The sequence below is a fragment of the Gouania willdenowi genome, chromosome 12 (genome assembly GCF_900634775.1).
Source record: "Gouania willdenowi chromosome 12, fGouWil2.1, whole genome shotgun sequence".
Lineage (NCBI taxonomy): Eukaryota > Metazoa > Chordata > Actinopteri > Blenniiformes > Gobiesocidae > Gouania > Gouania willdenowi.
The window spans coordinates 20,480,695-20,498,415 of record NC_041055.1 but is presented as its reverse complement, the minus strand read 5'-3'; the positions used below and the strand labels follow the sequence as shown (position 1 = coordinate 20,498,415).

General features: G+C 37.7%; 1 protein-coding gene across 2 annotated transcripts; it reads left to right on the top strand.

Annotated features, from left to right (window-relative positions):
- Window positions 1-3,338: 3,338 nt before the first annotated feature.
- On the top strand, window positions 3,339-13,085 carry loxa (lysyl oxidase a). Of its 2 annotated transcripts, XM_028463456.1 has the most exons (7): window positions 3,339-4,141; window positions 6,017-6,125; window positions 6,552-6,689; window positions 8,139-8,295; window positions 11,412-11,507; window positions 12,407-12,522; window positions 12,612-13,085. In XM_028463456.1, the coding sequence occupies exons 1-7, from the start codon at window positions 3,529-3,531 to the stop codon at window positions 12,616-12,618; spliced, it is 1,236 nt and encodes a 411-aa protein (XP_028319257.1). In that variant the 5' UTR covers window positions 3,339-3,528; the 3' UTR covers window positions 12,619-13,085. The 2 variants fall into 2 exon arrangements, with proteins under 2 accessions (XP_028319257.1, XP_028319258.1); XM_028463457.1 differs by lacking the exon at window positions 12,612-13,085 and having other exon boundaries at window positions 12,407-12,526.
- The last annotated feature ends 4,636 nt before the right edge of the window (window positions 13,086-17,721 follow it).

Genomic DNA, 17,721 nt, shown 5'->3' with positions numbered 1-17,721 from the left:
TATACAGTATCCCTTCTTATTTCCATTTGGAAAAAGCTGCCTGCACATCATGTCTAACCTTTCTCAGTCCATGCTTACTGTATTTATGTTTCATTTGTCAAAAAATCATTTTATTAGAGGAACCATTTCTGTAAGCAGGAATTCATCTTCAAAATTTGACCATGTAAAAATGTTATAAAAGTGTGAGGGGCGGATTCACAAAAGGTTTAGTGGTATTAAAACGTGTGCAAACGTCACTCCACGCGCTAATAAGGAATACAAAGCCCAGGGAATCAGGACTATGCGTCTTCAAAATGTGCCCTCATTCCATATAGTGCGTTTCCCTCTAATGAGTATGCATAGCAGGTGAATCTCCCAGAGGGAGCAAAAACATGGGAGGAGGAAATGCAAATAAATGAATGCAGGGGACGCAATGCGATTCAAGAAATCTGGAACTGTTTACGGTGATAGTTTTAGTACGAAAAAATAGTACAACTGAGAAGTAGGTGCAGATACACACGCAATTGACAGTGTGTGTGTGTGTGTGTGTGTGTGTGTGTGTGTGTGTGTGTGTGGGTGTGTGTGAGAGAGAGACAGAAAAAGAGGGTCGCTGTGCGCAGAGATGGATATATGGATATGACCATCAATATCAATCAATATCGCTTTGGGCTCACTGCTCCACTGAGCATATTTTGGCCGTGAAAGTCTTGTATCGTGTTGATGTCAGGCCAGAATCAGCAGAGCAGATGCGTAATTTACGCATGATCACTGATGGCACAACGGTGACATAAGAGAGTATGAGTGACACAGCGCTGCTCTGACCTGCGCTGGATGATGGTCAGTAGTTCATCTTCAAAGAATGCAGACTGATTGACAGACTGTGTTGCTGCATTAACTCAGATCAAGTAGATCAATAGGATGGTTTCTGTCCTAATCTGCCTATTTTGCATGCACTGATCAGAGCAATGTTACAGGACCGGATGGAGCATCCACATTAAATAAGGGGGGAAAATATTATTAGGTTTTAAAGTTGTTGTTTTAAAAAATAAATAAATGAAAAAAGATTTGTATTTGTTTATATAGCTATCTACATCATTTAATATTTGTGCCACAGACAGAGAAGTCCAACTGCCTCAAATATAACTTCCTCAGATGTCAGTGTGCTTGTGCGCACTGACGTCTCCATATTAAACGAGCAAAACGCTCATTTAAATAAGGGCGGTCTGCACCAGTTCTGCTCGTGCACTAATTATTGCTGCAATTTTAGTAAATTCCGTGCAGCAGGTGAGGAAACTGCGTCACTAAAGGATTTCGGGAAGCAACTGAATTACCACCCTTTATTTCAAATCTTTGTGAATCTGCCCCTGATGGTACAGTAAGTGGATGATTTAGGAAGAAATTAAAGACACAGAGATAAAGTAGAATAACTCGGCAAAAAGTCCAACACAAGTGTACAAGAAAATTAATATAACCACAGGAGAGGAACCAATGAACCAAAATCCTGTAGCTATAAGTCACACTGTAAAAGAAACCAGTGAAAACTGAAGCAAAACAACAAAGCCAAAACCAAACCCAGGACAACATATTTTTCATAGGGCTCCCAGGACTCAGACATGGACATGATTGGATGCGACAGTTCACACATGCGGAACTATAACCGTCCTCAGACGACTGTAAGATGAGACCTGTTCTTTAAAACAACTGGCTAATACTAAACCAAATATTTTAATCCGTTTGCTCTATCTCAAAATTAAGCCCAGTTTTCCCCCCATTATGTCTTTGTCAGCTACTGTTTAGCTTGTCTAAGCTTTCACTTCTACTAGTGTTTATTTTTTCTAATTTGCCGCAGTCCTCAGTTGTATAAACAATAAGTTAAGATGTGATCCTTCATCCAAAATGTTTTCCTTCATCAAGACAATTCCTCTTAGATTTAGAAGAGAATTTAATTTGACCTCATTTGAAAAGCCCTCACTTGAGAAACTAAAAACCAACATAAGTGGTTGGTATAACGACAGCAGCTATTCCATAGAAGAAGAAAAAAATCTAAACCTTGGATTTGGTTTCCCAGCCTCTGTACTTGTGGCATTCCCAGCAGTGATTGGACTGGACTGACTGGCTGAGCTCAGGGTCAACAGTCTGCCTCCAGGAGCAGATATATCTTATGTCCTCTCATCTTGTTTTTCCACTCAAGAAAAGCAAATTATGACTTTCACGATGAGTTAATCACATTCAAAGCTTTAATGCAAGGCGAGTTTGAGGTGAAGGAGGTCGAAGAGGTTTTTGGGAGATGTTTTTTTTAGACTGTTTGGACTTCTGAGATCCTCCTATCAAGGAAAGGGATTGGTGCAGAGGCTAGTTGGGAGTTCACCCAGCTGGCAAAAGAAAAGCTGTATGGTTAAATACCTGATTCAATGGGATTTAAAAGAATCAACAAATGGGAAATATATTGTACAATAAATCTTCAGTTTTACAAGTGCATCTTGGGTTTTTAATGGTTTTTTCTATTTAATCCATGGGATTTAAGCGATTCCAAGAATTCCCCAAGACAGAGAAAGCAGACTAGGACTATACTTTCTTAGAAGTTCAGGGCTTGGGGAATCTTTATAATTCAAATTTTGCTAAAGTATCAATCTCAAATTGACATTGACACATGTGCGAAACCAGGGGTGTCAAACTCATTTTAGTTCAGGGGCCAAATACGGAGTAGTTTGATCTCAAGTGGGCCACAGGTTTTAAATAGAAAACAAGTCATTTCAACATTATTGTGCCATAGTTTGCACTTCTACGTGTAGGCCTACACAAAATACAAAATATGCAAAAACCAACAATATCCAAGCAATAAGTGAAAGATATCCCACCGGGATCTTCACTTTAAATTTCCTAGATTTCTTGACCAATTTAATTAAAGGAAATATTATGTAATCATTTGAGGGAAATGGGAGGATTTTGTAATAATTTTGAGTTGTTTCAACTGTTTAACATAAAAAATGACTGCAATCGTGAGATTTAAGCACTGGAAAAACTGTGAGTTCCTGCAAATCGAGTTTTATTTACAAAATGATCTATGTTTTCTCTGTCATTTTTTTTTTCTTTCTCCTGACAAATTGGATGCTCCAAAGGTCCACGTGTGCTAGACAGTTTTAAAGTAGATGAGTCAAATGAGGTTGACATCTGTCATTGTGGTCGTGTTAGAATCTAAACAAGCATGCAAGCAAATCTCTTTCACAACGTTCGGTCAGACTGTGCATTTATCATACAGCTCTGGCAGGACATGATCACACGTCTGCTATGCAAAAGGCTTGCTTGTGTAACAGAAGCAGAGATCCAGATGCTGAACTCCTCCTCTTCCTCCTCTTCTTCATCCTCGTGCTCTCACGCAGCGCATCTGAGCGCATGACCGCGTTATGAAGTCAGTAACGTAGCGTTTGTCCTCTGATCATTAGAAAACTTTTATAATCATGAAGGACATTTAACAGAAGAAAGCAGCAGTTGGTCCACTAATAGGCTACTTTCATTCGGTTACTGTATCCTGTTTTAGTTCATTTCATCATGAAACTGTGCGCTTTGGGCACTCCGCGTTACGCACACATCTACGTCAGTTTAATGGTTATATTGCTGCAGATCGTCCACTGTCAGAGAAGTCAACGGATACAACATGAGAATGAGCGAAAGGCTGCACTCCGACAAACTCTGCAGTGGTCACACAACGGCAACATTTTCAGCATCCTGAGTCAGGGCGCGGAGTACCAGCCGCCGAGGCGCAGAGGAGCGCCCCCCGAACCAGCGCAAGATAAACCGCTCACCATCATCACTGACAGCCGGAACGTGCAGCCAGCGGCCCAGCAGCAGCCACCCCGGACGGCCTCCGATCACCAGAGTCCCCCTGGCCCGCTGCAGAGGTTGCTAAGGGGGCAGGAACACCGGCACCAGCAGCACCGTGCGCGCACGGAGGCTCACGGGAACCTGAAAGCCAATGAGACGCAGGAGAAGGTGACAGTGAGGCCACCTATGCCCAGGAGGGAGGACATGATGGTCGGGGACGATCCCTACGACCCCTACAAATCCATCGACAGCGACAATCCTTATTACAATCACTATGACGTCTACGACCGACCGAGGCGCAGATCCAGACCGGGATATGGCACAAGGTATCATCAGTACGGTAAGAGAGAAAGTGCTCTGAAGATAGCATCAGAGGTAGATAATAAATGCTATTAGAAATACAATAATGTGAAAATAATCTTCAAGAGCCCATCAGTCCAAGAACTACAACTGTCATGTTGTTACTGCTTAAACGTCGTCTCCATACCTGGCAACCCAAAAATACAGGTGGAGAAGGAAAAAAAGTGAAATTCACTGCACATAAATGTTAGTTTCTGTGATTGTAAAAGTACATGTAGCCTACATGCGGGTTACATCCTCAAAACTATATGTTTCAAATTTAATCAACATCTTTTATATATATATATATATATATATATATATATATATACTGTAAAAATCTTAAACTGCACTAATGGAAATGTAATCCTTCTATATTTATCCTGATCACTGTGAGTTAATGAAGCCTATTCCATCTTACACCATTAACCAAGGTAAAGCCTGCACGTCCTTTATGTGCTACCCAGAGTTTTGCAACCTTGTGGATGGGACCCCATGTGGGGTCCTGGGGAAATAAAATGGGGTCGTCTGAAATATCTAGTAATTGGTAAGAAAAATACTATTAATATATATAATAACTGTTATTAATAATAATAATAATAATAATAATAATAATAATTATTATTATTATTATTATTATTATTATTATTATTATTATTATTATTATTATTATTTTATTATTAAAACAAAAATATTCAAAACTTTCACTTTCTCAAATATAAATCTAGTTCAAATAAGATCCAGTATAAAAATATCGAGAATAAATGTCTCAGGGGTTGCCAGAAATTAGCAATACAAAAATGGGGTCACGACCCATAAAAAGGTTGGGAACCAATAGGCTAACCACTTATCAATTCAAAAATTGACTCCTAATGTTAAAGCAGAACTAAGTAACTTTTTCACCTTAATAAATCCTTCTCATAGTCCCTGTGAGGGTAATACAAGTGTTTATGGGGTGATTGGGGGGTCTTTCATCCCCCCTGCTGTCTCTGGCCAGAAAACAGCACTTGCAACTTTCCCTGCCTCCGACCCCGTGGCAAGACGTACTGCTTTATGGCAGCCCCATACAAACTAATGCTCGATTATGACCAGCCCTGTGGCTGCACACGGTTGTCTATTTCACTTTTCTCAAACTTATATCATGGTGGAGCCAGTAAAAAAAAAGGCAGAGAAGACCTTTGTCCAAGGAAAGGAGCAACTCCATGCAGTGACAGCTCAGCAGCAATCACACACCGCGACGACGAAGTGTGTGTGATTGCGCAACAAGTACGCACGCACACTCGCAACCCAGCACTCCATCAGGCAGCACACACACAAATATCCATCCATCTATCTATCTATCTATCTATCTATCTATCTATCTATCTATCTATCTATCCATCCATTTTCAGAGCCACTTTGTCATCACACAAACAAACACATCACACACATTTCCACACTTCATCATTCATTTATTTTACTTGTCTCTCTTCCTCATACTGTTCACATGGTCACATGGGACTATATTTGTGAAAGCACCTTTAGTGCCATGGTTGTATTAGGATTTTTCAGTGATAGGTTGCTACCGTCTTGGGAGAGCAAAGGTACACATGTAGCTGTGGGGTGGGGCAGGTGGCGGGGGGTGCAGAGTTTTTACTACAGTGACATAACCAAAAGGGACCTTTAGGGGGAGCGCTAAGCACAAGTTACCTTGTTCTGCAGTAAGGAGATGTTCACCAAAGAATGAGATGTGAATTCTACTCACTATTATTGGTTTCAAAGGATGAGCAGATTTAGAATACTCTCCTAATTTATGCACATGAAGTGTGTTTTATTTCTCCTGTATTTCTCGCTTCCCGAACTGGAACTTGACCTCTCCTTCTATTGCATGTTGAAGGCCTTCCTGATCTTGTACCAGATCCATACTACATCCAAGCTTCTGCTTATGCCCAGAGAGTCCCGATGTACAACCTGAGATGTGCAGCTGAGGAAAACTGTTTGTCCAGGTAGGCTGCAGTTGATTCATAGGGACAAAAAAAAAAAAAACAGGAAAAAGTAAAGAAGCCAGAGTATATGTCACATCGGAAGGTGATTCTCTGAGCTATACAGTAACAATCACCCCGTGCACAGTGGAACACACATTATCCAAATCCTGCCCTAGCCGAGGGGAAGGGTGGTGGATTTGAGTAAAAGTTTAATCATAGTTTACCTCTGCAGAGAAAGCCTGAATGGTAAACACATTATTTTACGTTAACCCAAACAGCCACATGCCTCCACAGAATTTTTTCCACCCACTATTTACACAGACTGGTCTTACTCAGACTCTGGCCCAGAGGAGAGGAGGTAGCAGGAAAAGCAATCACAAGTGATGTCACTTTAATCCAAAACTGACAGTTTGTGTATTTTTCTGTTTTTGTCTGCAAACATTGCAGCTCAGCTTACAGGGCTGAAGTCCGAGACTATGACACGCGAATGCTGCTGAGGTTTCCTCAGAAGGTGAAGAACCAGGGCACAGCCGACTTCCTTCCCAGCAGGCCACGCTACGCCTGGGAATGGCACAGCTGTCACCAGTACGTACCAGAGCCATCCAGAAAAGATTCTCTGTGAAAAGCCTTTTCATCCCAAGATTAGGCTTCTCTTGTTTACTATCTCAGACCATAGAAAGGGATACAGTATGTATCTAAACAATGTATGATTAACCTGACAAACACTACAGACAGTGTGGGTGGCACCAAGTGCCAAATATCCTCTTATTAGCCAGATATTCAGTTAACTGGATCAGTGATCCTTAACGTTGTTCAATGATCATTCACACTTTAAAGGCTCGGAAGACATTTCAATTCAATACAGTAGGTCCAAATGTATGAAATGCGCAATCCAGATCCGATTGTGATGAAACTCGGTGGAGTAATAGAGGAGCCAACCCAACATATTGTAACTGAGTCAAATTTCTTAAAGATTAGTCAATTATGAACAATGACAAATAGAGATTTTTTGATTTTTCAAATTGATCCAGAATCAGTATATTGGTCTGGATCCCCTTCAAAATAAAATGGAAAATTCCATGGTGTAAGGTATATCTTTGGTTAAAATTTTTATCAAAATCCATTTAGTACTTTTGATGTAATACTGCTAAAAGACAAACAAACAAGCAAACAGATAAATGCTGAAATATTACTTGAAGCTTTTGAGACTTTGCAAACTTTGACTGCAATGCAGTTAAATGCAGCATCAAAACATACTTTGATAATGAGGAGATGCTTGAAGAAGTGTCTGAATTCATCGTCATTCTGCACCTGAATCATACAATTCTAAAAATTGTTGTTCATTACTGCAAATACTTTGGATTTCTTTGAGGGACAATTTAATTGACACCATCTGTTGAACCAGATTTTACTTTTTTCTATGTTTCCATGTTTTTGATTTGGAGAGCAATTCGCCAGGATTGAATCACAACCCAGATTCTTTCATTCATCTTTAATCTTCCCTATATATAAGGACTAACTTTATCAGTTTCTTGTTGTTTTTTTTAAACATAAGTGGTTTGATATGGATATTTACAGCTGTAACTCTGTAGCTAAAGATAAATGATGGCTGCAGAATAAACCCATAAGTATAACTGTGTGTATTTTTGTGGAAAGGGCCCAGATAATCCCCCCATTCCTAAATAAATGACCTCAGTCCTCAGTTATGTTATGCATCAAAGGTTCTGCCAGCAGACTCCTTACGATGGAGCGCTGCTGGCAGTACTTGGCTAAACTGTTTACGTAGATCGTATGGATTTCTGACTTTGTTTTTGAAAGGGCTTTAGGTTGAACTCCAGATGGTTTTCTTTAAGATTTGGAAATAAAGTTAAACAAGATAAGGCTTTTCTGTACGTTCACATATTTTATGTGCATGGTGAATTCAATAAACTCTGTAATGCTTCTGCCACTTTGATCAAATCTTATGTAAATGTGGGTTTTTGATAAAGAACTGTTGTTTCCTGACATCATGAGTGCTTTGCTTCTGACCCACAGGCACTTCCACAGCATGGATGAGTTCAGCCACTATGACTTGCTGGATTCCACCACACAGGCATCGGTTGCAGAGGGTCATAAGGCCAGCTTCTGCTTGGAAGACACTTCATGTGACTATGGATACTACAGGCGGTTCGCCTGCACCGCACACACCCAGGTTACACACATTACCAAGGAATTCACTCCTGCACACATTTTTATCTTTACTGCTGCCCTCAGTGACCTGTTTATAGAAGATTACCGTACTCACATTCCATAATGACTTGTAATGTTGAAATCACCTTTGAACTGCAGTTTTTATAAAGCTATTATGTTTTGCTTGGAAAAGTTGCAGCTTGATTAAAAGGAATGTCCATCATCCAGATTATAATCTGCTTGCTATGACTGAAACAACACTTAACTGGAAATCATTGCATCAACTATTGTGTGATGAAACAGGATGGAAAATCCCAATCTAAAATCCTAAAGTCATGGGGTCTGGACCCCATTTGGGGTCACCACACACTGGGAGGTGGTCTTCAGATGCCTTGAAGAAACTAAGAATTATTTCGGAACAATTGGAGCCCATTTTTGCATATTTCTACCCCTTTTTCTGCAGCACCACCAAACTTGCCATATTTTAACCTGTTTTCATCACTTTTCTGCACATTTTTTCCACTTTCAAGATATTTTCACTTATAAACCCTTTTCCCACCTAATGTTGCATATGTTGACCCATTATTGTCACTTTTAACCTCTTTTCACCATATTTACTGCTTTAACCTCATTCACAATTTCTCATGCTCATTATTTGGCAGTTTAAACTAATTGTTCCTACTTTTTAAATTACATTAGCTCCTCCCGTCATTTCTGCCACTTTTAAGCCAATATTGACTCTTTGAACCCCTTTTACCACTTTTTCTGTCTGTTTTTGTCCACTCTAATTTGCTACTTTTAATCAACTTCTGTGGTTTTTAAAATCCCATTTCACCACCTTATTCGGTCACTCTTAACCCACATTATTTCTGATTAAAACAAGGATTTACATCTTTAAGATGAGTATAAATACTAAGGCCCAAATAATAATAAACTTCCTGGATAACAGTGGATATTTTGCTAACCTTATAGATGGACCCGTCTTCACATGAATGTTCTTCATTTTTCATGTGTGCGTTCAGCACCTTCAGGTACAGTGGGGGTCCCTGGAGTCTGGCACCTTTATTTTGGGGGTCGTGGGGAGAAAAGGTTGAGAACCACTGCCCTAAAGGACAAAAACCAAGAATAGCCGAACAATTCAATGATCAGTCAATGGGTTTTACATTATGATCACTAACAAAGTAGTGAAATTTTCACAGTGGCACCGAAAGTCAATGCAAAAAAAGGAACTAATACTGTTTTCGAGAAAGACGACACATTTCCAGGAATAAAGCAGGACAAAAAGGGAATAGCAGACTTAGGTTGATTAGTATTATATACCAGAGGTGGGACAATACACTGAGTTCACAATATGATAGACGATACAGGGCTCGCGATAACGATACAATATTATTAGAGAGGAAAAAAAGACCCCCAATTTTTTGGGGGGTATTACTTTTTTAGAAAATGAAAAATGAGAAACAAACCATAGCAATCTGGTTTGTAGTTGATGGTGTAGATGAATCCCAACTTAGTTAAATACTTTATTTGACAAGGTAAAGATTTTAGATGAGATACCAGCCTGAGATGGAGAAATACCTTCACTATGATGGCATAATTTTACTTCAACAAGAGGGAACTGTTAACAAGTGCGTTCCGTGAGTGCAGGGAAAAGCAGAAACCTGACTCAGAGTGGGGGGGGGAAAAGTCCATAAAAAAACAAATTAATCATCACGAACCAAATTAAGCTAAAATCACAGCTGACGTTTTCTCAGCAATTAAAGAGTCGGCTCTTTAAGGTGGAAATATGAACTCAGGATTTGCATTCCCATATAGAACCTGTCTGTGCAAACTGGAGAATTTAATGACACCATTACATGTAGTCATGCATAGTGTGTCTGTTTTCCTATTAGATCACCACATATCCTGTAAAAAATAACATGTTAGTGCATGATAGGTATAGCTTTTTTTTGGCAGCCGCAACATTAATGCAGATTGCTCAAAGCACCTGTGTCAACGTGAATCAGATTTACCATACAGATTTACATCAGCAAAACAAATCACGTGTGTACATATGAGTAGTGAGGGAGATATTTAGCCACGGGTTTGTCAGGTTTAAGATATTTCTGTACATTAGAGCAGTGGTTCTCAAACCTTTTTTTTGGCTCAAGTACCCCTTTCTCTTATTTAGGAATCTAAGTACCCCCTTTTGTCCGACTACAACATTTTGCTTAGAAAACTAGTTACTATTTAAAAACAACTATAGAGCATAATGATGGAATGAACAAGTGATTACACACATTTTAAAGAATCTCATTGTGTAAATAAGTTCAAAGAAACAGTATTTAGTGCAGTGGTTCCCAACCTTTTTTGGATCGTGACCCCATTTTGATATCAAGAATTCATGGTGACCCCAAAGACATTTTTTTTCTAGAATTAGTTTTTGATCATGTTTGACCTCAGATATATATATTTTTTTTACTGCATCTTAGTTGAACTAGATTTATAAAGTATAGAAATAGTTTTTTATTTATTTATTAATAAAGTTTTTTTTTTATTTAAAAAATACTTTTAATTTTTCAGAAATGTAACTGATTTAGTGCCTCCTGAATAGATTTATTTCTGTAGTTTTTATCATTTCCGGTCATCTTACGCTCTCTCTCTCTCTCTCTGTCTCAAGTACCCCCTCTAGTCCCATCGCGTACCCCTAGGGGTACACGTACCCCCATTTGAGAAATACTGCATTACAGTCCCAACAAAAAGCGTGAGGCTGACACAAACAATCCTTCTTTTACTGAAGCTGCTGAACTTTGAGACAAAGCAGCGTCAGATTCTGACCCGTTATGAAGGTCAATTAGTGGTTTCCTGCATTTTCCCTGCTATGGTTCCACATGTCTCAGATTAAACTCAATGTGTTTTCCAGCTTGTGTTTCTTCTCCTTTTCAGTACCCTGAAGACACTTTGAATGCATGACCCAAAAACCTGTTATTATTTTTGTACCTATATGTTGATCATTTATCTTGAGTTAGAGGAATAAGAATTCATACTTAAAAATCATTTGTTTTTCCTACTCCAACAAGTACCTTCTTTTAGTTTGAAATACTGAATGAGAACTGTTTTGTCTGTGCTGTTTCTGAATGGATGTCGTCCAACGTGCAGGGCCTGAGCCCAGGATGTTATGATACCTACAACGCCGACATCGACTGTCAGTGGATCGACATCACAGATGTGAAACCTGGACGGTACACGCTTAAGGTTTGTCGGTTTATCCACCCAAGACACTAAAAGACACATTTATTTGGCTACATGTTGTGCTAATACACGGTTCCTTTCCTTTGTTAATCATTTGACATTCTTTCTTTCTACATCACGTGTGTCAAACTCAAGGCCAGAGGGGCCAAATCTGGCCCCCAACAGCATCCAATTCAACCCGCGAGATGATTTTGCTCAAAAGTTAAAATGACATTAAAAACATCATTTGTGAATTGTCAAACTTATTTTATTTTGAGGAGCAACTTTCAACTCAGTTTAAATGCAAACCAGAGTAATGCAGTTATTTTTATAAAGAAAATACGATTCACAAACATCTAAAGCAGCAATTCTCAACTGGTGGGTCGTGGACCTGTACTGGGTGGGTCGCGGACAGCTGGTCATAAATAAATAAATCCTTAATGACTCTCATTTTATAGATTTGTGTGTTTTTTTTTTTTTTTTTAATTATATATGTGTTTTCAAAAGTTATTTTTGAAAAAATAAATTTGGTTGTTTGAATTCTAAAAAAAGTTGGGTCGCGATTTAATGATCGTGGCAAAATGTGGGTCCCAGGGTGAGACCGGTTGAGAACCCCTGATCTTGTACATTACCAAACAGGGTTTCACTTCATGATTCCTGTTTTTTCAGTCATTTTTTCTTAATTTAGATGGGTTAAAAATGGACCACAGGCCTTCATTTTGACACGTGCATTAGTCATTTGGTAAATTAACACATAGCTCAATTCCATCAATATCTTTAACTGCATGAGTTACACCTTAAGAAATGTATATACAGTCATTTGCACGTGCAAGTGTTAAAAACAAGGCACAATAATGCAGTATTTTTATGGTTTGGCCCACTTTAAACTGACCCTGTTCTACATGTTCTTCTTCTTCTCGCAGATCAACGTAAATCCTCACTACCAGATCGAAGAATCAGATTACACCAACAACATTGTGCGATGTGATGTTCAATACACAGGCAGCTACGCCTATGTGTCAGGCTGCCACATGTCACCGTGAGTATGATGATGAAAATAACTGCATTATGTACAAATGTTCTTTCTTTAGTTTATGTAAACCTGACTATTTTGTGTTTGTGTTAAAGGTATTGAGGATTTTTCTGCAGTTAAGGAGAGAAGCTGTGCAAATGACCATGAAGACGACTGCAATAAAACAAAATTAAACATGATTTTTTTTTTTTTTTTTTTAAGAAATGCTTTCATGGTGTTATTTAAATATTACACATACTTAAATATAGTCTAAGTTCATGTTAATTTTCCTTGCGTTTGTGCTTTCTTTGCTATTTTTTTTTTTTACTTGGACAATGTTTGTATCGCAGTATTTTGTTGTTTGCTTGTTTTTTAACTTCATGCACGCATTTTATATCTCATGTAAATGTATGTATAGAGATACTGTAGTCATATTAGGTATCGCAGAACAGTTGACCAGTTCAAAGTCAATATATCACAACTGTAAAACTTGTTCAAAGTCAAATGAATTTGTAATATTTGTATTTAATCAATGAAGCCCTATTCTCGAGTGTATGACAATTCTACTTGAATTAAACATAAAGAAAACATTGTGTTTCCTCTTATTTGAGTTTTTTTCTTTGTGTATAACCCAGAAACTGTTTAATATGCAGTAGTTTCGCTAGATTCGTTTTAGTGTCTCATTACTTTTACATTTCTGTGGTTATGAGTGTAGCAGAAGTTCAACAGTGAAGTTTGATTCATGGCAGGAAGAGAAAAAAGCTTGAACTTTAGTCCCTCCTGTGGAAAAAATGTGCAATTTTAACATTTTCAGTCTATCATTAGGGTTTTGTCTGTCAGCAACACTTTGGTTTCACTGCTTTCAATTAAAACCAAGGCTTTGCTCAATGCATTTTGTCTCAAATAATTTTCAAACCATTCTTTTGACACAAGAGAGACGGATGTTTTTTTTCCCAGGCACTCAGAAGACAAAGAAAATTACGATACCTGTGAATAAGTGCATTCAGAGCTGATTTCTGTGTATGCCATTTGATTTTCCACTCTACAAAGGTGTGTTTTTGCAGACAATACTGGAAATAATGCTTCTTTATAGGTTAAAAAGACAGCTTTGTCCATCAGCATCTAACCACAACAGCAAATATAGATGCTGCGCAGCAATGGTCGGGGCCAGGCAATCATCAGCAAAACTACAGTAATCAGAATCAGAATTCCTTTATTAATCCCAGGGGGAAATTGCTTTTGTTACAGCCACTTTAGAAAAAAATAATAATAATAAAATAAAGAATAAAAATGTTTAACAAAGATGGAAAAAAGAAAAAAAAGGTTAAATAAGTAAGACTGTTAAAAATAGCGATCAGATACACACACATTACAGTAGTAAAAATAAAGTTAGATAGATAATACTAATAATAATAATACAATATACAAATAATACAAATATGATACAGATATATACAAAAATAATACAAATATACAATATACAAATATGATGAAGATAACAATAATTGCAAGTATTTAGCAAGAATTTGCGACTATATGTTCACAATACATGTTGATGGTTTGTTGGCTCAAGTACTGATAAATCAAATATGTGTGGATGGTTTGGACTGGACCTTTGTGCAAAATGTGATGATTGTTGGCACATGGGAAGTTGATTTCCTCAGAAGAAGAAGAAAAGGAAAAGAAAGAAGGATGAATAATGCATTATAATATTAAGTCCCCCCTAAAATGTTCGGCCTCCATCAGCTGAACAATTGGAACAGTGTGAAAATGGCACATCCTGTTTCAGAACCCTAACTTTTGACTTGTATGACTCCTAACCAAAACAAACTCTTTTGAAATCACTTACATGTAAGACTGCATGAGTAATCAAAAGTGGATAGTAATGATTAAATAAAAAAAAGTGCTTAGTCACTAATTCTGATGTTAAAATACTTCTGGCAGGCAATTTATATAGTCAGTGGCGTGCACAGACATCTTGCTGTAGCTGCCTAGAATAGAATAATAATAATTTTAGTAATAGCCTATTTTTTTAAGGTTGAATATAGCCTATTAAGGTAAAAACAAGATTACTGCAAGTCTTGTAACATAGAAATAACTTGTAATAATATAATTAGCTAAAATAACCTAATGTCTAATTTTGTGTAGTTAAAATAAAACGTACACAGCTTTTAAGATATTTCAGTAAAATTAGGAAACAGTTCAACTTTAAAATCTGAGCTTTAAAACTCTTGACTCTGACATGTTTTTCATTTAGCAAATAAATTATAGCAAGTGTAATTATGTAGCCTAATGTAAACCTACACAATAGTCTACTAAATAATCATCTTAAGTAAGCATACTGATAGATTCACATACTGTAGGATATCAATGACAAACTATTATTGATTTTGGTATAGCGTCCAGCTTGTTAAGCAGGTGAGCAGTCGGCTAATTAATGCCCAGCTGTGTGGCGTTGAGACAGGCTACTTCACAACAGAGACAAATAAATGCATTCATTTACGTGTTACCTGGCTGGTGGGCAGGGCAGTATCCATAGGGGAGGAAGTGTGTTTCAGACTGTAGCTGTGCACTGTCTGCTGCTACAACGCGCCTCCGTTTGTGTCCGCTCTGCGCGCTCACGTTGACAGGGGTGTGTGCGGGCGGGATGGGGGTGGAGGGAATATTAATTGGGACATTATTATCACACGCTTTTAATCGATGAGCACTTACAGATGATCATGTCAGCATGGGCCAAAAAAAAAAAAAAAAAAAAAAAAACGAATTTTCCAAAGGGCAGTTGCTTGGTCCAGAGGGCAAAGTGCACCACCTAGTGTCTACCTGTGCACGCTACTGTATATATAGATATACATAGAATTTACATGCAGTATGTGCAAATCTCTTAACTGATGACCACAAACATTTATTCATTGGTTCAAACTCGAGGTCTATGGTCCAAATCCAACCCGTAAAAGACTTAAATGGGGTCTGCAAGGAACGATTTGATCGTATATATTAAAACACCCACAGATATTTCGAGATATTCTAAATAGTCGTAAAAATTGTAGTAATAGTGTTATTAATAATATACTGTACATATTTTTCTACACAGGCAAGTATTTAAAACCAAACCCAAACAGTAAATATTAAAAAAACATTGGGTTATGTTAGGTTTGTTTATTGTTTTACAGACAGGGATACGGCTGTCCGACATGAAACATGGGGTATGCTACGAATCTAGCTAATTATATCCTGGATTCATCTCCGTTTGCCGGCTTCACCTAACCAAACATTCCCTGTCAGAGAGAAGCTGTCCTATGAAGGTCGACAACAACACGCTAATTTAAGCCAAGTGTTTTCAGCCTCGGTACGTGCATGCTCACATAAAAGCGGTGGAGATTGCAACGTCTGACCAATCAATGGAGAACCTGGGAGAGCGTACGTCTTTACAATGGAGGAGCAGCTTATCATCTTAAACAAATATAATGGATTTCAAACCATGATGACAGCAAAGAGCAACAGTGCAGCGTACCAGGAGGTGGAGCTTTTATACTCGCTCAGATATGATCCACTTCATTACTTGGTCCCAACCGGGTTAGGTGTTTGTTTAAGTTTAAAATGATGAATAATTAAAATCCATAATTCAGACCAAAAGCAACACTGTTGTTACAGAAAAGGCAGGAATGAAAGAACACAGACAGGAAGCTGCTGACACTGTTAATTCAATTCAACTGTATTTATATAGTGCACATTACAACAAAGTCATCTCAAAGCCCTTAACAAAATATAGAGTCCACAGTAAAAAAGAAAGAACCCAACAAGATCCTCATGAACAAGCATTTAGCAACAGTGGGAAGAAAAAACTTCCTCTTTTTTTTTATAGGAAGAAATCTCCAGCGTAATGCGTAAAAGCGTGAGATTATTTATGATATTAATCCATTGGATGATAAACGGACAGCGCTCAGTTAAACTTTACTACAGCACACGTGTTTCTATTCAGGTAGACCCAGTTATCACACAAACTGGGATGAGAGCACATTGTTTCACAGCCTGTAGTATGTTCCGGCTGATGCGGTCAGCCTCACTATAGCGTATGAATGAATGAATTAATTAATTAATGACTTCACCCATCCGCTCATACGAAGACACAGGCTTCATCAGCTGACTATAGATCAGTCCATCAGATATAAATCTATACATTTCCTAAAGGATGTCATCGGTAAATGAAAGGATTGCATCAATGTCTAAATATTCTCTCTCCTGTCAGCAGTCAGATCAGATCCACACAGTGACATGTTCGCACATCACCTTTTATTGGACAGCTCGTTTTCTAAGAGAACTGATTGGTCAGGAGGTGGGACTTTAGCACTCGCTAAGCTAGCTAGAACAAAACCTGCCCCCGACCAGGTTAGTCGTTCAGCCTAAGTTACCATGGTGATTTAGCTCTGTAAGACGTTAGCGAGCTTCGTAGGACAGCACACACTGATTAAATCCCAGAAGTTAGCGCAATAAAAGGTAATATCTCTTCGTAACATACCCCAAGAAAGAACAAAAACACAAGAACAACACACAAAACTCACAGTACCAACATGAAACATCAGAACAACATCCCATCAGTCAATGAAAGTGTGAGATGGACACACAAAAAATTAATTACATGTAGAACATTAAATATTATTCGTTAAATGCTTACAATAATTGTTAATGGTTTGGCAACAAAAAAATCCCTCATCCCCACATTTTATTATTTATTTGTTCATTAATTAAAAAACAAAACAAAAAAGTAACAATATTTTGTAAGAAAGAAATACCACAACAAATTTACAATTTTAAAAAGCAAATACACATCCACAAACTTCGAATCTTCCGTCATATTTGTATTTTTTTTGTAGAGAATTATGTGTATTTGTTTTCAAAAATGTAAATGTGTTGTGTAGTTTGTAAAAGTGTTTTACTAGTTGTATTTTTTTTTCTTAGATAATTATGTGTATTTGTTTTCAAATTTGTTGTGGTATTTGTTGTTGTGGTATTTCTAAAAGTATTTTACTATTTGTATTTATTTATTTTTTTTTAGATAATTTTGTGTATTTGTTTTCAAATTTGTAAAATTGTTGTGGTATTTCAAAGTGTTTTGCTATTTGTATATATATTTAGCTAATTATGTAAAATTGTTTTCAAAATTGTAAATATGTTTGTAGTAGTTGTAAAAATAGTTTGTAGAGTTTGTAAAATGTTGGGCACTTCTCA

Bases quoted from the DNA above. Each gene is read 5' to 3' on its own strand.
- loxa (XM_028463456.1), top strand. From the start codon at position 3,529: ATGAAACTGTGCGCTTTGGGCACTCCGCGTTACGCACACATCTACGTC. The intron at 6,126-6,551 runs GTAGGCTGCAGT...CAAACATTGCAG, and splicing joins GAGGAAAACTGTTTGTCCAG to CTCAGCTTACAGGGCTGAAG. The intron at 6,690-8,138 runs GTACGTACCAGA...TCTGACCCACAG, and splicing joins GAATGGCACAGCTGTCACCA to GCACTTCCACAGCATGGATG.